The sequence below is a fragment of the Salvelinus fontinalis genome, chromosome 34 (genome assembly GCF_029448725.1).
Source record: "Salvelinus fontinalis isolate EN_2023a chromosome 34, ASM2944872v1, whole genome shotgun sequence".
NCBI classification, from domain to species: Eukaryota; Metazoa; Chordata; class Actinopteri; order Salmoniformes; family Salmonidae; genus Salvelinus; species Salvelinus fontinalis.
The window spans coordinates 25,150,360-25,172,847 of record NC_074698.1 but is presented as its reverse complement, the minus strand read 5'-3'; the positions used below and the strand labels follow the sequence as shown (position 1 = coordinate 25,172,847).

The window sequence follows — 22,488 nt, the reverse complement described above, 5'->3', positions numbered from 1 at the left end:
TCCTACCGATCCTCGACTTCGGCGATGTCATCTACAAAATAGCTTCCAATACTCTACTCAGCAAATTGGATGTAGTCTATCACAGTGCTATCCGTTTTGTTACCAAAGCGCCTTATACCACCCACCACTGCAGCCTGTATGCTCTCGCGGCTGGCCCTCGCTACATATTCGTCGCCAGACCCACTGGCTCCAGGTCATCTATAAGTCTATGCTAGGTAAAGCTCTGCCTTATCTCAGCTCACTGGTAACAAGACGCGCTCCAGCAGGTATATCATCCCCAAAGCCAACACCTCCTTTGGCTGTCTTTCCTTCCAGTTCTCTGCTGCCAGTAACTGGAACGAATTGCAAAAATCACTGAAGCTGGAGACTTACATTTCCCTCACTAACTTTAAACATCAGCTATCTGAGCAGCTAACCGATCGCTGCAGCTGTACATTGTCCATCTGTAAATAGCCCACCCAATCTACCTACCTCATCCCCATATTGTTTTTATTTACTTTGCTGCTCTTTTGCACACCAGTATCACTACTTACACAGCACCATCTGCTCATCTATCACTCCAGTGTTAATCTGTAATTACTTTGCTACTCTGGCCTATTTATTGCCTACCTCCTCACGCCATTTGCACACACTGTAGATAGACTTTCTTTTTTTCTATTGTGTTATTGACTGTATGGTTGTTTATTCCATGTGTAATTCTGTGTTGTTGTTTCTGTCGCACTGCTTTGCTTTATCTTGGCCAGGTCGCAGTTGTAAATGAGAACTTGTTCTCAACTAGCTTACCTGGTTAAATAAAGTTTTTTTTAAAAACTGTAAAGTCTGGAAAAGTACATTTCCAAGCAAGGGCTTTGGGATGGAGATGCAATATGGCAGTCGTACCAACAATCAATCAATCAATCAAATTTATTTATTTATAAAGCCCATCTTACATCAGCTGATGTCACAAAGTGCTGTACAGAAACCCAGCCTAAAACCCCAAACAGCAAGCAATGCAGGTGTAGTGTAACGGCTGTTTGAAGAAATGGACCAAGGTGCAGCGTGGTACGTGTTCATGATTTTTAATAAAGCTGAACACTAGAACAAAAAATAACAAAGCGGAACAAACTAAAGAGTTCTGTCTGGTGCAGACACACAAAACAGAAAATAACTACTCACAAAACCCATGTGGGCAAGAGCTACCTAAGTATGGGTCTCAATCAGAGACAACGATAGACAGCTGCCTCTGATTGAGAACCACACAGGCCAAACAACAAAGAAATACAAAACATAGAACACAAAACATAGAATGCCCACCCCAACTCACGCCCTGACCAACCAAAATAGAGACATAAAAAGGATCTCTAAGGTCAGGGCGTGACATGTAGAAGCACGGTGGCTAGGAAAAACTCCCTAGAAAGGAAGAAACCTAGAGAGGAACCAGGCTATGATGGGTGGCCAGTCCTCTTCTGGCTGTGCCGGGTGGAGATTATAACAGAACATGGCCAAGATGTTCAAATGTTCATAGATGACCAGCAGGGTCAAATAATAATAATCACCGTGGTTGTCGAGGGTGCAACAGGTCAGCACCTCAGGAGTAAATGTCAGTTGGCTTTTCATAGCCGATCATTCAGAGTATCTCTACCGCTCCTGCTGTCTCTAGAGTTGAAAACAGCAGGTCTGGGACAGGTAGCACGTCCGGTGAACAGGTCAGGGTTCCATACCCGCAGGCAGAACAGTTGAAACATATCTCATCAGCCACCTGGTGGAAGGGACTTTGTGGATCTGAGGCTCTTTCCCCTGTTGCCTCCATCATCCTCCAAATCACACCAACATCAGCCGCCTCAGAGCACAACTGGTCCTTGTTTGGGAACACACACCAAAGCACGCAACAGGCTGACCAATACAAGGGTTGAAAAACTGGTGGCCATCCGGGCAAAAGTTTTTTGAGCCTGACAACGAGCCATCCTCAAACAGGTTGGAAAGTGACAGTGAAGATGAGGCCTAAGTCTGATGTTCAAGAGGTGGACATTGAGGAGGTCCAGGGAGAAGACATGGTAGCCTGAGAGGAAGACAACCAAAGCTTAAGTTTCTAGACTATCATTTTACAGATGTATGTTGAAAACGTTTTTGGGAGAAGTGATGGATCATTGGGGATCATTCAATATTCCCTTTCTTTTGTTGTTCAGTGAAATCATCCCATGTGAAGAGTCAACTCATTTAATTAAAGTTCAATTCGTAACTACATTGTTTTTTAATTTCTATTGTAAGGATTTAATCATTTGCAAATATGTCTACTTATGATAAGTTAAAAGCTTCATGTTTCTGTCTCCATATGATATGGTAAATATATCCAATGTAAAAAAACATCTACATTTAAATGGTATTAATATTAATTTGCATATATTTACGTTAATTCCAATATATTCCTGTTAATTCCCACGGAAAGTTTCCACCTCAAAATATTCCCCAAAATGTGCAACCCTAACAGTGAGTTTAATGACTATGAGGTTAAAGTACAGACTGTAAGTTTTAATATGAGGGTATTTTCATCATTTTTGTTTAGAAATTACAACACTTTTTTTTTTACATAGTCCCCAATTTTAGGGGATCAATAGTATTGGGACAAATTCACTTGTATGTGTATTAAAGTAGTCAAAAGTTAAGTATTTGATCCCATATTCATAGCACGCAATGATTAAATCAAGCTTGTGACTCTACAAGCTTGTTGGATACATTTGCTGTTTGTTTTGGTTGTTTCTGATTATTTTGTGCCCAATAGAAATGAATAATAAATAACTAATTTTGGAGTCACTTTTATTGTAAATAAGAATAGAATATGTTTCCAAACACTCCTACATTAATGTGGATGCTACCATGGTTACAGATAGCCCTGGATGAATCGTGAATAATTATGAGTGAGAAAGTTACAGACACACAAATATCCTACCCCAAGTAATTAGCATTTTTGGGGAGGAGGTATGATATTTATGCCACTGTAACTTATATATGGGACCAAATACTACACTTTTGACTACTTTAATACACATAAGTGAATTTGTCCCAATACTTTTGGTCCTCTAAAATGGGGGGACTATTTACAAAAAGTGTTGTAATTTCTTAACGATTCACCCGATATGGATGAAAATACCCTCAAATGAAAGCTGACAGTCTGCTCTTCAACATCATAGTCATTCCATCATTTCGAATCCAAAGTGCTGGAGTACAGAGCCAAAACAACAAAATAATTGTCACTGTTCCAATACGTTTGGGCTACCGTTATATCAATTAACTCAATCTAACAAAATAGTTGAAACCCCAAGCTCTAAGAGCAAAGAGTCTGACATTAAACTACTAACAGGAACTGTCAGAAAGAAAGATGTTCATAATAATGATAAAAGCCATGTCCCTGGCCGTGGAGCTGACATATTTATTCAGTCCTCTCTCTCCTCCACAATTGTCCAAGCCATAATTTACACTAATGCCCTGACACCACCAGCACTGGACACTCATTTGGAGCTTCAGCCTCCTGTCACCTGGGAAATAATGTCCTGCTACACTACCTCCTTCTAAGCCCTCTGCTTTCTCTCTCCTCTCCTCCATCTCTGCCCTGCTCTCTAAATCCAGCTCTTTTCTGTCTGCTCTTCTCTCCTCCATCTCTCTTTTCTCTCTCTCCTCTCCAGCTGAGCTCATTTTTCAGGGTTACAAATGGGGGTGTTCTCTCTCTGTCTCTCCACTCCACTGGCAGAGTGACTGAGCTGTACTCATACTGTACTGTCTCCTCTAGACTCCAACACCAAGTCCACTCAGTCCGTCTCAGCCATCTCTAAGACTACACCACTACACTACACATGGCTACAGCTACTCTCTGCCCCTCTGACAGCCTGTAATCACCAGAGGGTGTTAAACATGGGGGCAGAGGAGCTAATGCTGCTACATACACTATATATACAAAAGTATGTGGACCCCCCTTCAAATTACTGGATTTGGCTATTTCAGCCAGACCTGTTGCTGAAAATAGAGCACACAGCCATGCAATCTCCATATACAAACATTGACAGAAGAATGGCCTTACTGAAGAGCTCAGTGACTTTCAATGTGGCACCGTCATAGGATGCCACCTTTCCAACAAGTCAGAGCTGCCCCGTAAGTGCTGTTATTGTGAAGTGGCAACGTCTAGGAGCAAAACGGCTCAGCTGCGAAGTGGTAGGCCACACAAGCTCACAGATTGTGACCAGATCACGATGCGCTTAAAAATCATCTGTTCTCAGTTGCAACATTCACTACCAAGTTCCAAACTGCCTCTGGAAGCAACATCAGCACAATAACTGTTTGTCGGGAGCTTCATGAAATGGGTTTCCAAGGCCAAGCAGCCGCACACAAGCCTAAGATCACCATGCGCAATGCCAAACGTCGGCTGGAGTTGTGTAAAGCTCAGCGCCATTGGACTTTGGACTTTAGCGGATGCCAGGAGAACGCAACCTGCCCCAATGCACAGTGCCAACTGTAAAGTAGGAATAATGGTCTGGGGCTGTTTTCCCTGGTTCGGGCTACGCCCCTTAGTTCCAGTGAAGGGAAATGTTAACGCTATAGCTTACAATGACATTCTAGATGATTCTGTGCTTCCAACTTTGTGGCAACAGTTTGGGGAAGGCCCTTTCCTGTTTCAGCATGACAATGACCACGTGCACAAAGCGAGGTCCATACAGAAATGGTTTGTCGAGATCAGTGTGGAAGAACTTGACTGGCCTGCACAGAGCCCTGACCTCAACTCCATCAAACACCTATGGGATGAATTGAAACGCCGACTGCGAGCCAGGCCTAATTGCCCAACATCAGTGCCCGACCTCACTAATGCTCGTGGCTGAACTGAAGAAAGTCCCCGCAGCAATGTTCCAACGTCTAGTGGAAAGTGTTCCCAGAAGAGTGGGGGCTGTCATAGCAGCAAAGGGGGGACCAACTCCATATTAATGCCCATGATTTTGGAATGAGATGTTCGACGAGCACATGTCCACATACTTACGGCCATGTAGGGTATATTTAAGAGTTGGGTGGAATTGTAACGTACAGAAGAATAGGAGAAAGAGTGGGTGAGGCGTTATAGAATAATTGAAAAGGGAACATCACAGTTGTTAAAGATGGCCAGTTTCAGTTCCTTCACAGTGTGTGGCCTATTTTGCACATATATGCACTAGGCTGTGTGTAGGTGAAGCTGATGGTGCATGGTGTGGATTAGTACCATTTACTAGCATTGATATCACTGATTTGATGTACATGTAGGTGTCAGCAGGTACTAGCATTGATATCACCATTTCACTCCCTCCTCTCTACATTTTCCTCTTCTGTCTCTGCTGCTAAAGCCACTTTCTACCACTCTAAATTCCAAGCATCTGCCTCTAACCCTAGGAAGCTCTTTGCCACCTTCTCCTCCCTCCTGAATCCTCCTCCCCCCCCCCCCCCCTCCTCCCTCTCTGCAGACGACTTCGTCAACCATTTCGAAAAGAAGGTCGACGACATCCGATCCTCGTTTGCTAAGTCTAACGACACCGCTGGTTCTGCTCACACTGCCCTACCCTGTGCTCTGACCTCTTTCTCCCCTCTCTCTCCAGATGAAATCTCGCGTCTTGTGACGGCCGGCCGCCCAACAACCTGCCCGCTTGACCCTATCCCCTCCTCTCTTCTCCAGACCATTTCCGGAGACCTTCTCCCTTACCTCACCTCGCTCATCAACTCATCCTTGACCGCTGGCCACGTCCCTTCCGTCTTCAAGAGAGCGAGAGTTGCACCCCTTCTGAAAAAACCCACACTCGATCCCTCCAATGTCAACAACTACAGACCAGTATCCCTTCTTTCTTTTCTCTCCAAAACTCTTGAACGTGCCGTCCTTGGCCAGCTCTCCTGCTATCTCTCTCAGAATGACCTTCTTGATCCAAATCAGTCAGGTTTCAAGACTAGTCACTCAACTGAGACTGCTCTTCTCTGTATCACGGAGGCGCTCCGCACTGCTAAAGCTAACTCTCTCTCCTCTGCTCTCATCCTTCTAGACCTATCGGCTGCCTTCGATACTGTGAACCATCAGATCCTCCTCTCCACCCTCTCCGAGTTGGGCATCTCCGGCGCGGCCCACGCTTGGATTGCGTCCTACCTGACAGGTCGCTCCTACCAGGTGGCGTGGCGAGAATCTGTCTCCTCACCACGCGCTCTCACCACTGGTGTCCCCCAGGGCTCTGTTCTAGGCCCTCTCCTATTCTCGCTATACACCAAGTCACTTGGCTCTGTCATAACCTCACATGGTCTCTCCTATCATTGCTATGCAGACGACACACAATTAATCTTCTCCTTTCCCCCTTCTGATGACCAGGTGGAGAATCGCATCTCTGCATGTCTGGCAGACATATCAGTGTGGATGACGGATCACCACCTCAAGCTGAACCTCGGCAAGACGGAGCTGCTCTTCCTCCCGGGGAAGGACTGCCCGTTCCATGATCTCGCCATCACGGTTGACAACTCCATTGTGTCCTCCTCCCAGAGCGCTAAGAACCTTGGCGTGATCCTGGACAACACCCTGTCGTTCTCAACTAACATCAAGGCGGTGGCCCGTTCCTGTAGGTTCATGCTCTACAACATCCGCAGAGTACGACCCTGCCTCACACAGGAAGCGGCGCAGGTCCTAATCCAGGCACTTGTCATCTCCCGTCTGGATTACTGCAACTCGCTGTTGGCTGGGCTCCCTGCCTGTGCCATTAAACCCCTACAACTCATCCAGAACGCCGCAGCCCGTCTGGTGTTCAACCTTCCCAAGTTCTCTCACGTCACCCCGCTCCTCCGCTCTCTCCACTGGCTTCCAGTTGAAGCTCGCATCCGCTACAAGACCATGGTGCTTGCCTACGGAGCTGTGAGGGGAACGGCACCTCAGTACCTTCAGGCTCTGATCAGGCCCTACACCCAAACAAGGGCACTGCGTTCATCCACCTCTGGCCTGCTCGCCTCCCTACCATTGAGGAAGTACAGTTCCCGCTCAGCCCAGTCAAAACTGTTCGCTGCTCTGGCACCCCAATGGTGGAACAAACTCCCTCACGACGCCAGGACAGCGGAGTCAATCACCACCTTCCGGAGACACCTGAAACCCCACCTCTTCAAGGAATACCTAGGATAGGATAAAGCAATCCTTCTGACCCCCCCCCCCCCCCTTAAAAGATTTAGATGCACTATTGTAAAGTGGCTGTTCCACTGGATGTCATAAGGTGAATGCACCAATTTGTAAGTCGCTCTGGATAAGAGCGTCTGCTAAATGACTTAAATGTAAATGTAAATATCACTGATTTGATGTACATGTGGGTGTCAGCAGGTACTAGCATTGATATCACTGATTTGATGTACATGTAGGTGTCAGCAGGTACTAGCATTGATATCACTGATTTGATGTACATGTGGGTGTCAGCAGGTACTAGCATTGATATCACTGATTTGATGTACATGTAGGTGTCAGCAGGTACTAGCATTGATATCACTGATTTGATGTACATGTAGGTGTCAGCAGGTACTAGAATTGATATCACTGATTTGATGTACATGTAGGTGTCAGCAGGTACTAGCATTGATGCTAAGGGTTGTTGGATCATTCAGTGGTTGGTGAAACACCTCAAAGGATCCGGTCTCTTAGCACACTCAGATCGCCTCTCTGTCTCTCCCTCTCTGCTGCCTGCTTCTCTGCTCTGCTTGTCCTCATTATGGAAACGCTGTTCCACTTGGCATCACATTTAACCCCTCACTTTCCACTGAGACAAGCAAAGTGGGTCACAGGATCTGAAGCGCTAAACATGCCAATGGGAAGTACATGCTGCTGCACTTAGAGAAGAGGCTAAAAACAAGACTGAAAACTGAGTGATGGAGAAGATGGGAAACAGACAGGATGAGGCTTAGTGACAAGACGTAAATGACAGTCATATACTGTATGGATAGAGAGAAAGACATTACAGACTGGAGAGGGACACACATCCAGTGAAGAAAGGAATATGAAAGCTTGTGTAAATATGTTGAGTAAATAAGGAAGTAGTTGCCTGAAGGAAGCTTTCAATAAAACCTACAATCAAACCAGCATATTGTTTTTCCAACCCCTAAACGTATGTACTGTTATAAGTGTGGTATTTTCATAAACTACAGTATAAAGAAATGTCTGAATGAACAAATAAGTCAATATAGAGTTTACAGCATTTTCTGTGGACTACAATGATGGTTGCAACCAAACAAATTCAGTCCAATAATATAATTACTGTATTTAATTAAGCAAAATGATTAACTAGCTAGGCACTGTAAGCTAACATTACAAGTTCAACATAGCATGCTTCAGACGATCCACAAATCTATAAATGAATCATGGTTCATAATACAGTTTCATGCCACACGACACAAAGGGGGTTTGTTGAACCAATAAATACATGTCATACCACGAATAAATTGTGAAGACACATCCAAAGCTTAATTCAAAAAAAAGAATGCATTTTTCTTTAATGATTTACATTTTACAATTCTACAGCAGACCATTAGAATGTTTACCTCTTCAGAAGGCTGATTATATATCACCACCTGAATCAACTCTAAATCTTGGTCCAGGGGAAATGTTGGGGAACCATAAATGAAATGGTAGATTTTTTTTTAAAGTAAATAAACAATATGTTCTATCATGTAATATAAACAAACCTTTCATATCTGGAACAATCAATATTATATGTAAAATATTAAATTACAATAAAGCACCATTTTCAATCATAATAATAATAATAATAATAATAATAATAAGAATAATACAGACAGACATGACTGCTTCATGGTTTTACATAAGATGATGTAGTCCTATTGAGTACCTCTGTTGGATTGCTACTGGAACGATGTCTAGATGACGAAAGTGGAATGCTCAAATGACATTACAAATGTGTAAGAGCAACATCCATTTCAAAAATGTGAATCTCATTCATGGATGTAAAAATAATACATGCAACCACGTGGCTGACTACACATTTCTCAGATAACATTTCATTGCGATCACCATCTACACAACTAGCCTAACCAGTGTGATCCAATTAAGTAATGAGCGAGACAAGACTAAAAGCAAGATTATCAAGTAACAAGTCACTGTCCTTGTTCTAATTCACAACAGATTGCTTTGAAGTTGCTTCATAAATAATGCCATAAGCACCAAGTATTCTCAGTGTGGATACAGAGGGGAAAGAAGGGAGGGAACACAAAATGTACCCACTTAGTCCAAGTTGCCCCACTAATACAGTATCATCTACCCCTTGACCTACACAAGACCAAAGAAAAAAACTCATTCTGCAGAAAACATTGCAGTCAGTCTCCCTCCCTCGTATACTGTGGGTGCTCTGGACAGCGGCTGCAGAGCTGCAGTTCATGTCATGCACGGCCACCCCTCAGTGGAGTTGTCCTGGAATTTACAGGCCTGGAAGTCATTCTACAGTACACACACTGTTGATGCACAGTGCATTTCTTAATGCACCATTGACTGCTAATCTTCACTCAAATTGGCAAGGCAGTGCACAAACATACCATGTACAGAAAAGCATGGTACTTAAAATCCCTCCTCACTCCCACACACACTTGCAAGTCTATGTACTTAGTGAAACAGAGAGCAGATCCAATAAAACTGTACATTTTAGAGCTCGTAGACAGAACTTAAACCGACTGGAATCAAAGCCCTACTTCCCAAAACCCCAGAAACATGATAGAGACACACTTGTTTTAAAACTTAAAAACATTCTCATGTTGTAGAATGTGCAAACGGTTTGTGTAGGCCTATCTTCCTGACGTGTCAACTTCAGAGAACAACCCATTCAACTATGTTACAGTACAATAAGAAGGCCTCCACATACTACTAACTAGAGGGTTCAATGTGCCCACCTTGAGGCTAACCTCTGCTATGACAGACATCATGCCAGAAAAGCATTGTGGAGACTGACTGATCTATTCACTACATATTTTCCTCTTGCAAATCACTGAACTTACACAGAAGATGGTTGTATTCACAAAATAAATAGAAGTAAAACTGTTAAGCATAAGCATTACTTGATCCCCACAGATGTCAATAAAACCTTCTCTGAGACATTCATATCATAACAGTATCCAAGAGAGGGATTACAACAAACACCAGTAACCATTAAACAAACATAATGATAGGTAGACTGTGTAAATTGCTGTTTAAAAAACATCAGGGCAGAGATATGCTCCTCATGAACAATTCTGTACAATAATGTTGATATATTACAAGCTGCATCAAAGTCAGATGAGAAGAACAGGTATAAATCAGTCTGTATACTGGAGGTCCAGATCCACTAGCCCATCAGTAACCACTAGCCTCAGTCTTTTGGGCTTACGGTCTGAGACCGGGGTACTCAAGGAGTGGGAGGATGTGGGAGCATGGTGGGATGTTGGTGGGTGGTCTATGGGCTGGCACTGCTGTTGTGTGTCCCTCTTGCAGTGGTCATCCTGGCCTTTAAGCCCTGAAAAGCCCCCCACAGAGAAAGATGGTGAGTGTGAGAGTTGGGGTCCACATGGCTCCAGAACCAGCCTCCCCTGGGTACCCGAAGGCTCCATGAGGCAGCGGTACGTATAGTTGGTGGGCGGTGACCCTGGGTAATCTCCCAGGCCCATGGTGACTGAGTGGTCACCAGTAAAGTTGACCACGTAAGGTGGACCTTGGTTACCATAAGAGTAGGAGAAGGAGGAGGAGGGGGGCTGCTGTTTGTTTGCTGGTGTCTGTGATCCAGAGGGAGAGCTGTGTGCTACTTGGGGGCTAGTGTGCTGAGACATCGAGGGAGAGAGCGAGGTGGAAAAGGTCAAGTCTGAGGAATCGTAACACAGTTTGTCAGGTGACGCCGATGTGGCATAGGAAGAGTGAGGGTTCTGGGAGTGCACAGCACCACAGGGCTTGTCCTGATTCAAACGTTTGCCATGAGGAGACCCATAACTCTGAGGTGCTTGGCTGGGGAAAAAGAAAGGCCTTGGGAGAGTGGAGAAGTTTTTGCTGCCAAAGCTGGTTTCAGTGTATTGAGGTTTGTCAGAGGGCCGCTTCTCCAAAGCTGCCGTTGTACTTTTACTGGACGTCTGGAAATAATCTGGATGGACTTTGTCATTGGGAAGATTTGACTTGATGGGGTAGTTTGATGCATTGAGACGAACTGGATCTTTTCCTGAAATGATGCTATAACTGGGCATGCTACCTTTATGGCCGCCAGTGCTAAAACCTGAACATTTGTTACTCTGGTGGACCTTGTCAGTGTCACTGTACCTAGATTTGGCAATATGAGGTTTGGCCACAATTTTAGGGTTGCCAGTGACAATATTAACTTTAGAAGGGGCACTATTCAAATTCTGACTTGGTTTCCCTCCTTGAAACTTAAGCACACTCTGGATCACACTGGAGCTTTTGTCATACGTGTTGCGAAAAGCATCTCCTACATTAGGATTTAATTGTGAGCCAAACTTGTTAGAAACCACTTGGGGTGAATGGACGGTCTTGACTGAGTAATTCTGGGGCCCAGTTTTGAAGGAACTTGGCACTGGTTGAGAGGTGGAAAAAGATTGAGATTTGTTGGAAGAGCTCATCAGGTGGAAGGGACCCGGAGTTTTGACTTGAGGCTGGACCTTAGAAAAATTGGAATGAGCAGAACTAGCCTTAGTACCATTGGTGCTCTGATTGAGAACATTGACTGGGGTATTGTGGGAATGGGAACCGATGGATGGAGTATTTGTATTAAACATGAATGATTCTTTCTGAGAGTAGTGGGTTTTGGCTGCTGAAGATAAGGCCTGTGTCTTAGAATCTTCTTTTGACAATTTCATCCCAGGATTTTTCATCAAAAAACGATCCATGAAAGTCCCCTCAGCGCTGCTCAGGGGTGTAAAACAAAAATTTGCATTGAGCTGTCCTCTGTCTTTGGAAGTATCCTTAACTCCACAATCCAAAGGGAGAGACTCATTTTTGGAGCACACAAGACCATTAAGAAATTGCTGATCCTCTGCATTGAAGATACTTCCTGGGCTTGGAGGGCCAAGGTATGGGGTTTCTGGGTTCCAAGCATCCGAGGGGCTATGAGAGAGGGGACTACTAAAGGGCCCGCTGGGTGGATCCATTGGACAGAGGTCTATTGGAGAGGTTTGGAGGATGTTCTGTGGATGATAGAACCCTTCAAGATTGAGACACTGGAAGTCGAGGAGATCTTCACAGCAATTAGCAAAGCTGGATTCTGTGGAAAGCATCCTTTCTGGAAAACTGAACGGTGGAGACTGAGACTGGGATGAAATCTTTGAGGTGGAAGCAGTGTAATCAGAAGGTATGTTTTTTTCTAAGGATTGTGACTGACATAACCCTTCTGAGAGTCTAGAAAGACTGTTGTCTATCTGTAGCAGGTTATGACTAAGACAAGAAGTTCCCATCTCTCCAGTTGCAACCTTACGAGCAGTCTCTGTTTTCTGCCTTTCTTTCCGTCCCCTTCCCCTTCCCCTTCCTCCCCTATTAGTGATTTTTGGCATGGCCCTATCATTCATTGTTTCAGGAGCATAGGCCATCACATCAGAACCCACAGGTTGGGGTGAGTTAAGGGTCAAGGGTGAGAGAGATAAAGTGAGGGGGGGAGGTTCTTTTTTCAGAAGAACAGCAGAGGAATCTTTTAAAGTGTTGCACTTGATTGCACTGTTGAGTTTCTGGCAGGTGGGAGGTTGAGAAGGGCACTCTTCTTTTGGCTTAACGCATGTAATTTCCTTCTTCTCTTTTTCAGACTCTGCTTCAATCTGCTCCAACTCCTGGCTGTCCACCTCCCATACACCCTGTATTTTTCTCCGCAGTTTGATCCGTGGCAAGGGTTGGTCCTCATCCTTTACTTTGTGTTCATGCAGTGCCCCACTGTCAACCAAACTACTCTCTACTCCAATACAAGTATCCTTCACTTCTTCTCTGTCTTCAGCCAAGGATGGAATATCTTTCTCTTTTCCACAGATTCTAACAGGACTTGGTGTGACTTGATAGTCACATTGCAGTCCCCCCACTCCGACAGACATACCCTCACTAGAAATTGTATGGCCCTTTTCTCCTGGCAGTTGCTTTACTCCATAAATAACCTCGTCGAGCACCTCATTTATCTCTACCTCGCTGAGCTCCCCCTGTTCCTTTTTTTTCTCTTTCGAGTCTACAGCTACAACCTCACTCTGCCTGTTCATCAAAATGGGACCTCTATCTTTCAAACTCCCCAATCTGTCTCGTCTAACTTTACGTCTCTTCCAAAATCGTACGTCATGAGTCTCCTTCCCATCTGCCTGGGCACCCTTCTCCATTTCTAAGTTTAAGATTGACACAGAATCTAAAATGGCCCTATAAGGCTCCAATTGTTGTGAATCAATAGACTTGTCTGCTTCAATAATCAAATCCTCTCCTCTTGCAGGTCTGTCCAACTCCCACACTTTGCCCCTCTTTCTCTTAAAACGGATTTTGAAGTTGAGGCTCTGCCCTTTCCCGTTCTCTTCCTTGCATGTTTGCGAGGTGAGTGAATTCAGTAACTCAGTATGTGATTCTGGCTTCTTCTCTCCTTCATTTACATGTTCTTTTTTAGAATCCAGTGAGATTTCACCATGTCCTGCTTTGTGTTTGTCCTCATCAGATTCATTCTCCAGTACCTCTGAGTCTCGGGTCCCTCTTTTATACTTTCCTGCACTCCTCCGTGGCCGGTCTTGTTCCAGTTGATTGACTCTGGGACGCAGCATTCTGGGCGTTGCATTTTGTTTTGCTGTCCTCTTGAAGGTCTGTGTCCGAGATTGGACCCCAAACTCTGAAACGTTAGACTTAGGGTCACTATTAGACCGCAACCCACCTCTACCACAGTCCTCCAACACTTTGATAGCTTTGGTTTCTCTTCCTGAACACAGAGTCAGATTCTGCCTCAGCCCTGTGGAGGGTTTGAGGTCCTTGGAGGATGGCTCTGACACAGGAGAGTTGATGCTCTGCTCAGAGTCAGTCTCCACCGAATTACGGAACATCCGTTTCTTCAGAGGAATGTTGGCCTGGGTGTGTGTCTGAAGATATTCTGAAGGAGGGGGAGACTTGGAAAGCCTATCTTTCGCTGGGATTAAATCATCGTTACTTTGTGGCGAGTGAATATGCAAGTCTTGACCTGGACCCTCAAGTTTCATCTTACTAGCCCTTCCTTTCCCCCGTTTGGAAATTATCCCACTTTGTGTTGTTGCATGAGGCAAACTATTTGTCTGTGCATCAGATAATATTTGTTCCCTAACCTCTTTCCCTCCATCATTATTTTCCCCTCTGCCATCTTCCATTTGCTTATGGTTGGAGGAAATTAGATCTTTCTTTCCTGTGTTCCCACTTCCTGAGCCCCCAGCCTTCTGATCCCGCTCTTTTCTTAGAATATCAGAAAGTAGGACCCTCACCTGTTTGATAACAACACCCTTCTTGTCCATAGTTATACTACTCCCCTTTTTTACCATTTCAGACACCCTCTCATTCTTACCTCCATCCTTTCTGATAATGCTGTCACAACTTTTGCTATTTTGTCCTCCTGCTTTTCCATTACTCTGTTCTTCTGCATCATTTCGCCCTCTAAGCACCCTCTTATCACAGCCAACCATTTGAGATTGTACACTTTTACTATTTAGTTTTGCCCCTCTGTCAATGTCTTTTACACCCCCCCTATGCCCCTTCCCAGCCACACTAACCTTTGCCCCCCCACCAGCAGCTTCTATTTCAATAACCTTCTCACCTGCCCCTTTCTCACCATGTAATAAATCGACCTTCACCACAGCAATCTGTCCCTTTCCTACATCAGCTTTGTTAATCTTCGCCTTGAAATACATTTCCCTCACCCCTTTCTTACCTTCAGCGTCTGACAACTCTCTGCCTGCTTCCTCCATGGACTTCTGCTGGGACCTGGACACTCTGGTGTCTGCCTCTCCTCCCTGTGTAGCTGATCTAGCCATCTGTTCTGCTTGCACTGGTACGCTGCTCTCTCTTCTCACAATGCCCTTTCCCTCCAATCCTGGACAGGCCCTTTCTTCTGCTACACTTTCCGGCACAGACACTCTTATCAAGCTAACTGTGACTTGCTTCAGTCCTGACATTACTGGAACATGGTCAAGTGAGGGGGAAGAGAGAGAAATGGTACTAGGGGTGGTAGTGACAAGGGGAGTACTAATGGGTTTCTGGTGATTCCCAGGCTTATTGGCTTTGTCCAAAGCACTTTGGCAAACTTCAACCCTTTTACCAGAGGGTTTGCTCGCCACAAGTGTCCCATCAGTCCCCGATTCTCCAATGGTTTTGATTTCCCCTTTCAGATCCACTGGTTTCTGATCTGCATCCTGGGCCTTGCTGCCTTTGGGCCCGCCTCCACCAGTGTATGTTCTGTTGCTGATGTATGCCACATCATTGTTGTTGCCGCTGGTGTTATTTTCGATGGTTATGCAATTGGTTCCATGAATATCTTTGATAACATTGTGCGTGGCATCTTTTACACTACAGCTATCCATGTGTTTCTGAGGACTTGCGCTGTTGCTTTTTCTGCAAATAGGTTTGGTGAGTTCAATGCGCTTGCAAATTATTTTGTTGTTCTTCTTGGCTCTGGAAACAGATGGGCGTGTGTGACAGTTTCTGATCATGCTCCTTGTTCTGGAAGAGATCCTTGTCTGGACAGATACTTTTTCCACCACTCTAAGGGGCTTTCCACCCAGTATCTGTCCACAAACTGCTGGTCCAGCATTCTGTTGAGAAGACAAGGAAGGGTGAAGAGTGAAAGGCTTCAGGTTTAACTCACAAGTATTGCTGCTCTTCTCTTTGGTTGTACAGCAGAGAGCAGATTGTTCCTTCCTCCACTTGTCTTTTGTCTCCACATGTTCAAGCTGGTGCAGCAAGGCCCTCTCTTTGCTGGTGGGGTCCTTGCAGCTCAACAAGAAGTTGAACGTGTGGCGCCGTACTCGGACCCTAAGGTTCCTCAACACCACCTCTGATAGGGATGGCATTATCAGCCGTTGCTGCTTCATTCCCGATATCCTCCTTTGCCCCTCCTGTTTCAACCTTTTGGTCTTCCTGCTCATCATCAGAGCATTTCTCTTCATCTGCTGGGTAAATGAATTCCTTGAAGGGATAGCTAAGACAGGAAGACAAAGAACTAAGAAATTCAGGCAAAACCAATAGCATAACAAATAAATGCATACGGCACCTAACATTACATTCTAGTTGCATACTGTCACTAACTGTCTTATCTGCAATACATTTAGCAATAAAGACAGTTTATTGCTCAATGACCAATACGTAGTACCACTTGTATCTTCATAGAATGAGAATTTCAGACATTGTTAAAAGACATGAAGATCATTAGCTTAAAGTTTGAAATGAGAGACACAAACACAAACTTACCTGAATTTGAAAATGTAAATGTAGGCCGAAATGTAGGAGGACAGGGTGCTTTCCCTCTGTTAAGACGAAGGTCTGTGTCTCTGAGGCGGTACTTCTGGCCAGACAGGTCATTAGAGTCATCACAACCAGGCTGCCTCTCTCTGTGTCGGAAGTGACCCTCTCCTTTTCTAAATAATAAAGAAATAGTATAATGTTACACGTCATTATATAGTACCAGTCAAAGGTTTGGACACACATTCAAGGGTTCTTCTTTATTTTTACTATTTTCTACATTGTAGAATAATAGTGAAGACATCAAAACTATGAAACAACACATATGGAATCATGTAGTAAGCCAAAAAAGTGTTAAACAAATCAAAATATATTTCATATTTGCGATTCTTCAAATAGCCACTCTTTGCCTTGATGACAGCTTTGCACACTCTTGGCATTCTCTCAACCAGCTTCATGAGGTAGTCACCTGGAATGCATTTCAATTAACAGGTGTGCCTTGTTAAATGTTAATTTGTGGAATTTCTATCCTTCTTAAGGCGTTTGAGCCAATCAGTTGTGTTGTGACAAGGTAGGGGTAAGTATACAGAAAATAGCCTTATTTGGTAAAAGACCAAATCCATATTATGGCAAGAACAGCTCTAATAAGCAAAGAGAAACAACAGTCCATCATTACTTTAGGACATGAAGGTCAGTCAATGCGGAAGATGTCAAGAACTTTGAAAGTTTCTTCAAGTGCAGTCACAAAAACCATCAAGCGCTGTGATGAAACTGTCTCTCATGAGGAATGCCACAGGAATGGAAGACCCAGAGTTACCTCTGCTGCAGAGGATAAGTTATTGGAGTTACCAGCCTCAGAAATTGCAGCCAAAATAAATGCTTCAGAGTTCAAGTAACAGACAGCTCAACATCAACTGTTCAGAGGAGACTGTGAATTAGGCCTTCGTGGTCAAATTGCTGCAAAGAAACCACTACTAAAAGACACCAATAAGAAGATGGGACTCGCTTGGGCCAAGAAACATGAGCAATGGACATTAGACCAGTCAAAATTTGTCCTGGGTAATTGGAGTCCAAATGTGAGATTTTTGGTTCCAACCACTGTGTCTTTGTGAGACGTGGTGTGGGTGAACGGATGATCTCTGCATGTGTATTTCCCACCGTAAAATCATGGAGGAGGTGGTGTAATGGTGCTTTGCTGGTGACACGGTCAGTGATTTATTTAGCATGCAAGGCACACTTAACCCGCATGGCTACCACAGCATTCTGCAGTGATACGCCATCCCATCTGGTTTGCGCTTAGTGGGACTATCATTTGTTTTTCAACAGGACAATAACCCAACACACCTCCAGGCTGTGTAAAGGCTATTTTACCAAGACGGAGAGTGATGGAGTGCTGCATCAGATGACCTGGCCTCCACAAACCCCCAACCTCAACCCAATTGAGATTGTGAAGGAAAATCAGCTAACAAGTGCGCAGCATAAGTGGAAACTCCTTCAAGACGGTTGGAAAAGCATTCCAGGTGAAGCTGGTTGAGAGAATGCCAAGAGTGTGCAAAGCTGTCATCAAGGCAAAGGGTGGCTACTTTGAAGAATCTAAAATATATTTTTTATCTGTTTAACACTTTTTTGATTACTACATGATCCCATATGTGTTATTTCAAGGTTTTGATGTCTTCACTATTATTCTACAATGTAGAAAATAGTAAAATTAAAGAAAAACCCTTGAATGATTAGGTGTGTCCAAACTTTTGACTGGTACTGTATGTATGTATGTATGTATGTATGTATGTATGTATGTATGTATGTATGTATGTATGTATGTATGTATGTATGTATGTTTGTATGTATGTAAAGGTGGTCATTGAGACAATGAGCAGATATGTCTCAATCCTCTCACCTCTCACAGGTGCAGCATTCACACATTTCATTGTCTTCTCCAAAAAAGCTGTCGCCATAGTAACAGGTGATCTCCTCCCCAGGTGCGATGGGCCTCACCACTTTTACACAGCCTCCATTCTTATCGCCAGGAACAAACTGGAGAGAAGGGGGAGGTGAGGGAAGAAACAAGGTGACATCGCTAGCCCTGGGGATGTAACACTTCAAACAATAAAACCATAATAGTACAAACCAAAGACACAGACGAAGAGGATAATAACAATAATCATGTATAACACTTCTATAAAAAGGGAACAATGCTTAACAGGAACAAACACACAGAACGATTAAAAATATAGGAGAGTAACATGACTAATAATATATAACATTGTTGATTACCTTACAGTTTGGTCTGCAGTCTTCACCCAGGAAACAGAAACAAACGTATGGTTACAATATAGATATAACAACTTAAAAACACTGGAAATTGTGCCATGCGTCTGTATAATAAAAGTATTGACCATTAGCAAATCCTGTGAAGCTCTTCTGTAGGTGAGCACATTAAATAACAGGATTAGATTAGTGCATTTGATTTGATCACTCTAGATCTAATGTATGACTTGTTAGGATTGCCTAATTAAGAGAAATCCCATAAGCAGATGCTCTGTCTGTGTGTTCTGTGATAGTGTATGCACAGTGGGTTTCTGTTTAAGTGTGTGTACAGTGCCTGTACAGTGTGGCAGACAGTAACTGGGGTTGAATCTTGAAAAACTCACCGTGGTTGATGAAAGCCGCAGGCCCAAGCCAGAGTTGTGCACAGCGCTTACGAGTGGAGTACATCACACTAAAGTCATTCACCCCTGCTCTCAGAACAGCACTGTCTGCTGGACTCAGCTCGGCTATACAACCCAACAGAACCTCCATCCGCTCACCTACAAACCTGCAGCATTCAGCGTCACAGTTAAACATGATATATAAAAACACAGACAAGATTTATCTAATCTGCAGAGTTACACATGACTATTGAATGCAATTGTTAAAAGAAGTTGATCCTTACCAGTGCTTGGTAGAGGTTATCTTTGCTCCGTTGGTTTCTGAAGAGTATCGGTCACATGACTCAATCTGGACACCACTATCCAACAGGAAGGCACAGAGATAGCGATACACCTGAAGAAATAATAGCTGTCAAGACCATGCATATAGCCAAGCATGTTCATGCACACAATCATGAATACCCACAGAGTGAAAATAGGTAATATTAGCTCACTACCCAAACTAATAAGAAAAAATGACAGAGGCCAACAAAAGTAAATGAACAAATGAAAGAACTTACACTGACTAAAGAAAGGAAGGGGCAATCAAAAACGTACTTCTAGTGCACACTAATATAACATGGTTAACTGATCCTGCAAACACACACTTACATGCTGTTTCAGTAGTTCCAGACGGTGTGTTCCAAGTCCAGTGAAGTAGTCACAGGCCCAGTCTCCCACTGTGAGGGCCTCAAAGGTGGCCTGTAAGTCATGTGTCCGTTGGAAGCGTAGCAGAGTCTCTTTGAGGTAGCCCCAACGACGGACCTCTGGGGGGGGACTGCAGGGCGACAAGAATTAGGTGTGTGCTGTTCTTTGCAATTGTGAATTAACTTCTCCACTTCTCTTTGAAGAACGCTGAAGTTGTGCCTTAACTGCCTGATGAAGACTGATTACTAGACGCATAGAGGAACCATCAAGACCAAGCACAAGAAAAATGGTACAATGCATACATCTATGGCAAAAGTTAGTCATTTCACACACTTTTGTCAAATATGTCATGGATAGGAGGTTTAAAGAGATTACCTGACGTTCATTTTATGGGTGCTGAACCCCAGCAAGGGGTCCAGCACCAAGCTGGTGGCCAGATCATCCGTCTCACACAGCTCCATCACACTCATTTTACTGCATCCGTCCATCGCCTCCCACCATCAGCATGCTGAAAGGACAGGGGTCGGGGTCAAGGGACAGGGCGATGCGACTGACAACCACCCACAACTGAGTCAAGTTGTCCTCGTATCCCCATACAAGCTAACGTTAGCCTTTATGTACGGCTTCGATAAGCTAGTTCTAGCTCAAACATCAATAAGGTTGTGTTAGAAACTAGCAAACTGACCAGCTAACTAGTTAGCTAGCCTTCTGATTTTGATGTCTAAATTATCATCATAGCTAGCAGCTAGCTACCGCAGGACATAGCGTTAAGCTGAAAGTCTAGCTAGTTAGCGTCTGACTCAGGCATAAGCAATCATGAGAAATATAACTAGCTATATTGATTTATATAAGTTAGGCTGCAGTTATATTTAGCATAATATTACCTGGGAGTATTTGATAACGAAAGCCGTTAGCTAGATTGTATCCGTAGTGGTTGCTAGCTAGCCGCTAGCTGGCTATGTCGAGTCAGCTAGCTACGTCGAAACACAGGACAATTTCTTGGTGTTGCCTCGTTGATTCAACGCTGCAAATGTAATCAAATTAGCTAATCAGCTAGTTTCCACAGCAAAACGACTGACCCTAGGGAAGGATTTATTTTTAAAATGTTTGTTATTCTCGTATCAGAAGTTGGGCGAACAACCACTGAGGTATGCGAGTAACACTGCTGCAGTGAAACCGAACTAGGGCCATATCCGTTGTTTTTCATTGGCTAGCGCCAAGGTCAATTTTACGCCAGTTACGAAATCTCTCACAGGCCATTTGTCAATAGGGAGAGGATGTATTTTAGTTCTAGTAATACTGTTGGTTGTATCTGGTCATAGGTTGGGTTTCAGTTGCTTGAATGGACAGTCGTTATTTATAAGTTTCAGTTTAACTTTCACGTTACACAAATTGATAACCCTCTCAAAAAGAACACTGTTACATCGACAGAATCCAATGCTAAGGACCCCGTCTCAGCCATCTACTACATTGGTGTAAGCAGGGATGTCATGTCAGTGGTCCTTCATGGTCTTGGGGAAGTGTGCCCTTACACACACTGGGTGTCTTGCACAGGACACCGAGGGAATAACGCATCAGTGTAAGCTTGTAACTACCCAGGCTTGAGGTACAAATCATTGTAGATCGATCCCATTCCAACTATACTGAAGTGTTGGGCCAGTTTTCTAGACCTTGATTAAGCCTATACGCCTACGTTTGGGTTAAACACAAAGCCAATATTACGTTGTCTATTAAAATGAATTTACACAGGCATACAGATTCTGACCAATGGGTCAGCTCTGAAATGTGATTGGTCAAAAGACCAATTAGTGAAAAATATCAGAATTAGGCTGCCTGTCTAAACGCAGCCAGTGTGAGGCAATATAACACTTAGCAAATGTCTAGGACTAGATTGAAGCCAGAAAACTGGAATCACTGAGGATTGATCAAGGACAGTGGTTACCCCCCTCATGTCCTATGAACAATATTAAATCTATGGCACCACTGATTAAGGAAGACATGCGAAGTCCCCCTTTACCAGCAAGGGCCTGATTTTGGCCCCAGGTGGTACCCACTACAGACAGATCACATCTTTACTTAGCCAGACATTTAACGTTCCAAGGAAATGGTTATATCACTGGAATTCACATTACTGCTCACTAAAAAGCAAGGAGACAGTGTCACATGATTGAACACATCCAAAATTGGAGCTGCAGTTTATTACAATGCTCTTTTGTCGTACAACAGGGATAATGTCATGTGCACGGGTAGAGGACATAGTGAGTCATGCGTCAAGCCCTCACTGACAGCAGCTTGTGTCGCACGTCTTGCCCTCCTTGCACACACAACCAGAGGCGCACTTGCTGCATCCAGTCAGGCAGCAGGAACAACAACCTGAAGGAATGAGAAGAGATTAGTACTGATTAATGACCATGACTGGTATTCCAACAAGACCTGTGGCTGCTATATAACAGGCCTCAAGGCATTTTATCTGGGCTAAAAGTTCAGCTGAATGTTACACAGACATGCCACTAGTGGCAGCATCCAGAGTTTGACTGGATATTCCATTTTTAAATTATTTGGACATTGCACTAAATGCTTACAATGTAAGGAAAGATATGCAACTTTGTAATTTCAGGTGAAGGATTCCTTTAAAGCAGGGTTTCCAAACTTGCATCTTGATGAGTTGATTATTTGATTCCGCTGTGTAGTGTTGGGGGGAATCAAAGCATGCACCCAATGGGGGCCCCAGGACCGAGTTTGGGAACCCTCCTTTAA

At 44.0% G+C, this 22,488-nt stretch overlaps 1 protein-coding gene across 1 annotated transcript; it reads right to left on the bottom strand.

Moving 5' to 3' along the window:
- Nucleotides 1–8,454: 8,454 nt before the first annotated feature.
- Nucleotides 8,455–20,921, bottom strand: LOC129833594 (uncharacterized). Its single transcript, XM_055898291.1, has 9 exons — nucleotides 20,616–20,921; nucleotides 20,107–20,239; nucleotides 19,696–19,861; nucleotides 19,329–19,438; nucleotides 19,048–19,211; nucleotides 18,671–18,690; nucleotides 18,294–18,430; nucleotides 16,406–16,572; nucleotides 8,455–16,136 (listed from the first exon to the last, which is right to left on the bottom strand). The coding sequence occupies exons 2-9, from the start codon at nucleotides 20,217–20,219 to the stop codon at nucleotides 10,294–10,296; spliced, it is 6,720 nt and encodes a 2,239-aa protein (XP_055754266.1). The 5' UTR covers nucleotides 20,220–20,239; nucleotides 20,616–20,921; the 3' UTR covers nucleotides 8,455–10,293.
- Nucleotides 20,922–22,488: the final 1,567 nt, after the last annotated feature.

Coding starts and splice junctions, on each gene's coding strand:
- LOC129833594 (XM_055898291.1), bottom strand. CDS start 20,219: ATGGACGGATGCAGTAAAATGAGTGTGATGGAGCTGTGTGAGACGGAT. Junction 18,691..19,047: donor TGCGGCTTTCATCAACCACG/GTGAGTTTTTCA, acceptor TCCTGGGTGAAG/ACTGCAGACCAAACTGTAAG. Junction 16,573..18,293: donor GAATGCTGCACCTGTGAGAG/GTGAGAGGATTG, acceptor TTTATTATTTAG/AAAAGGAGAGGGTCACTTCC.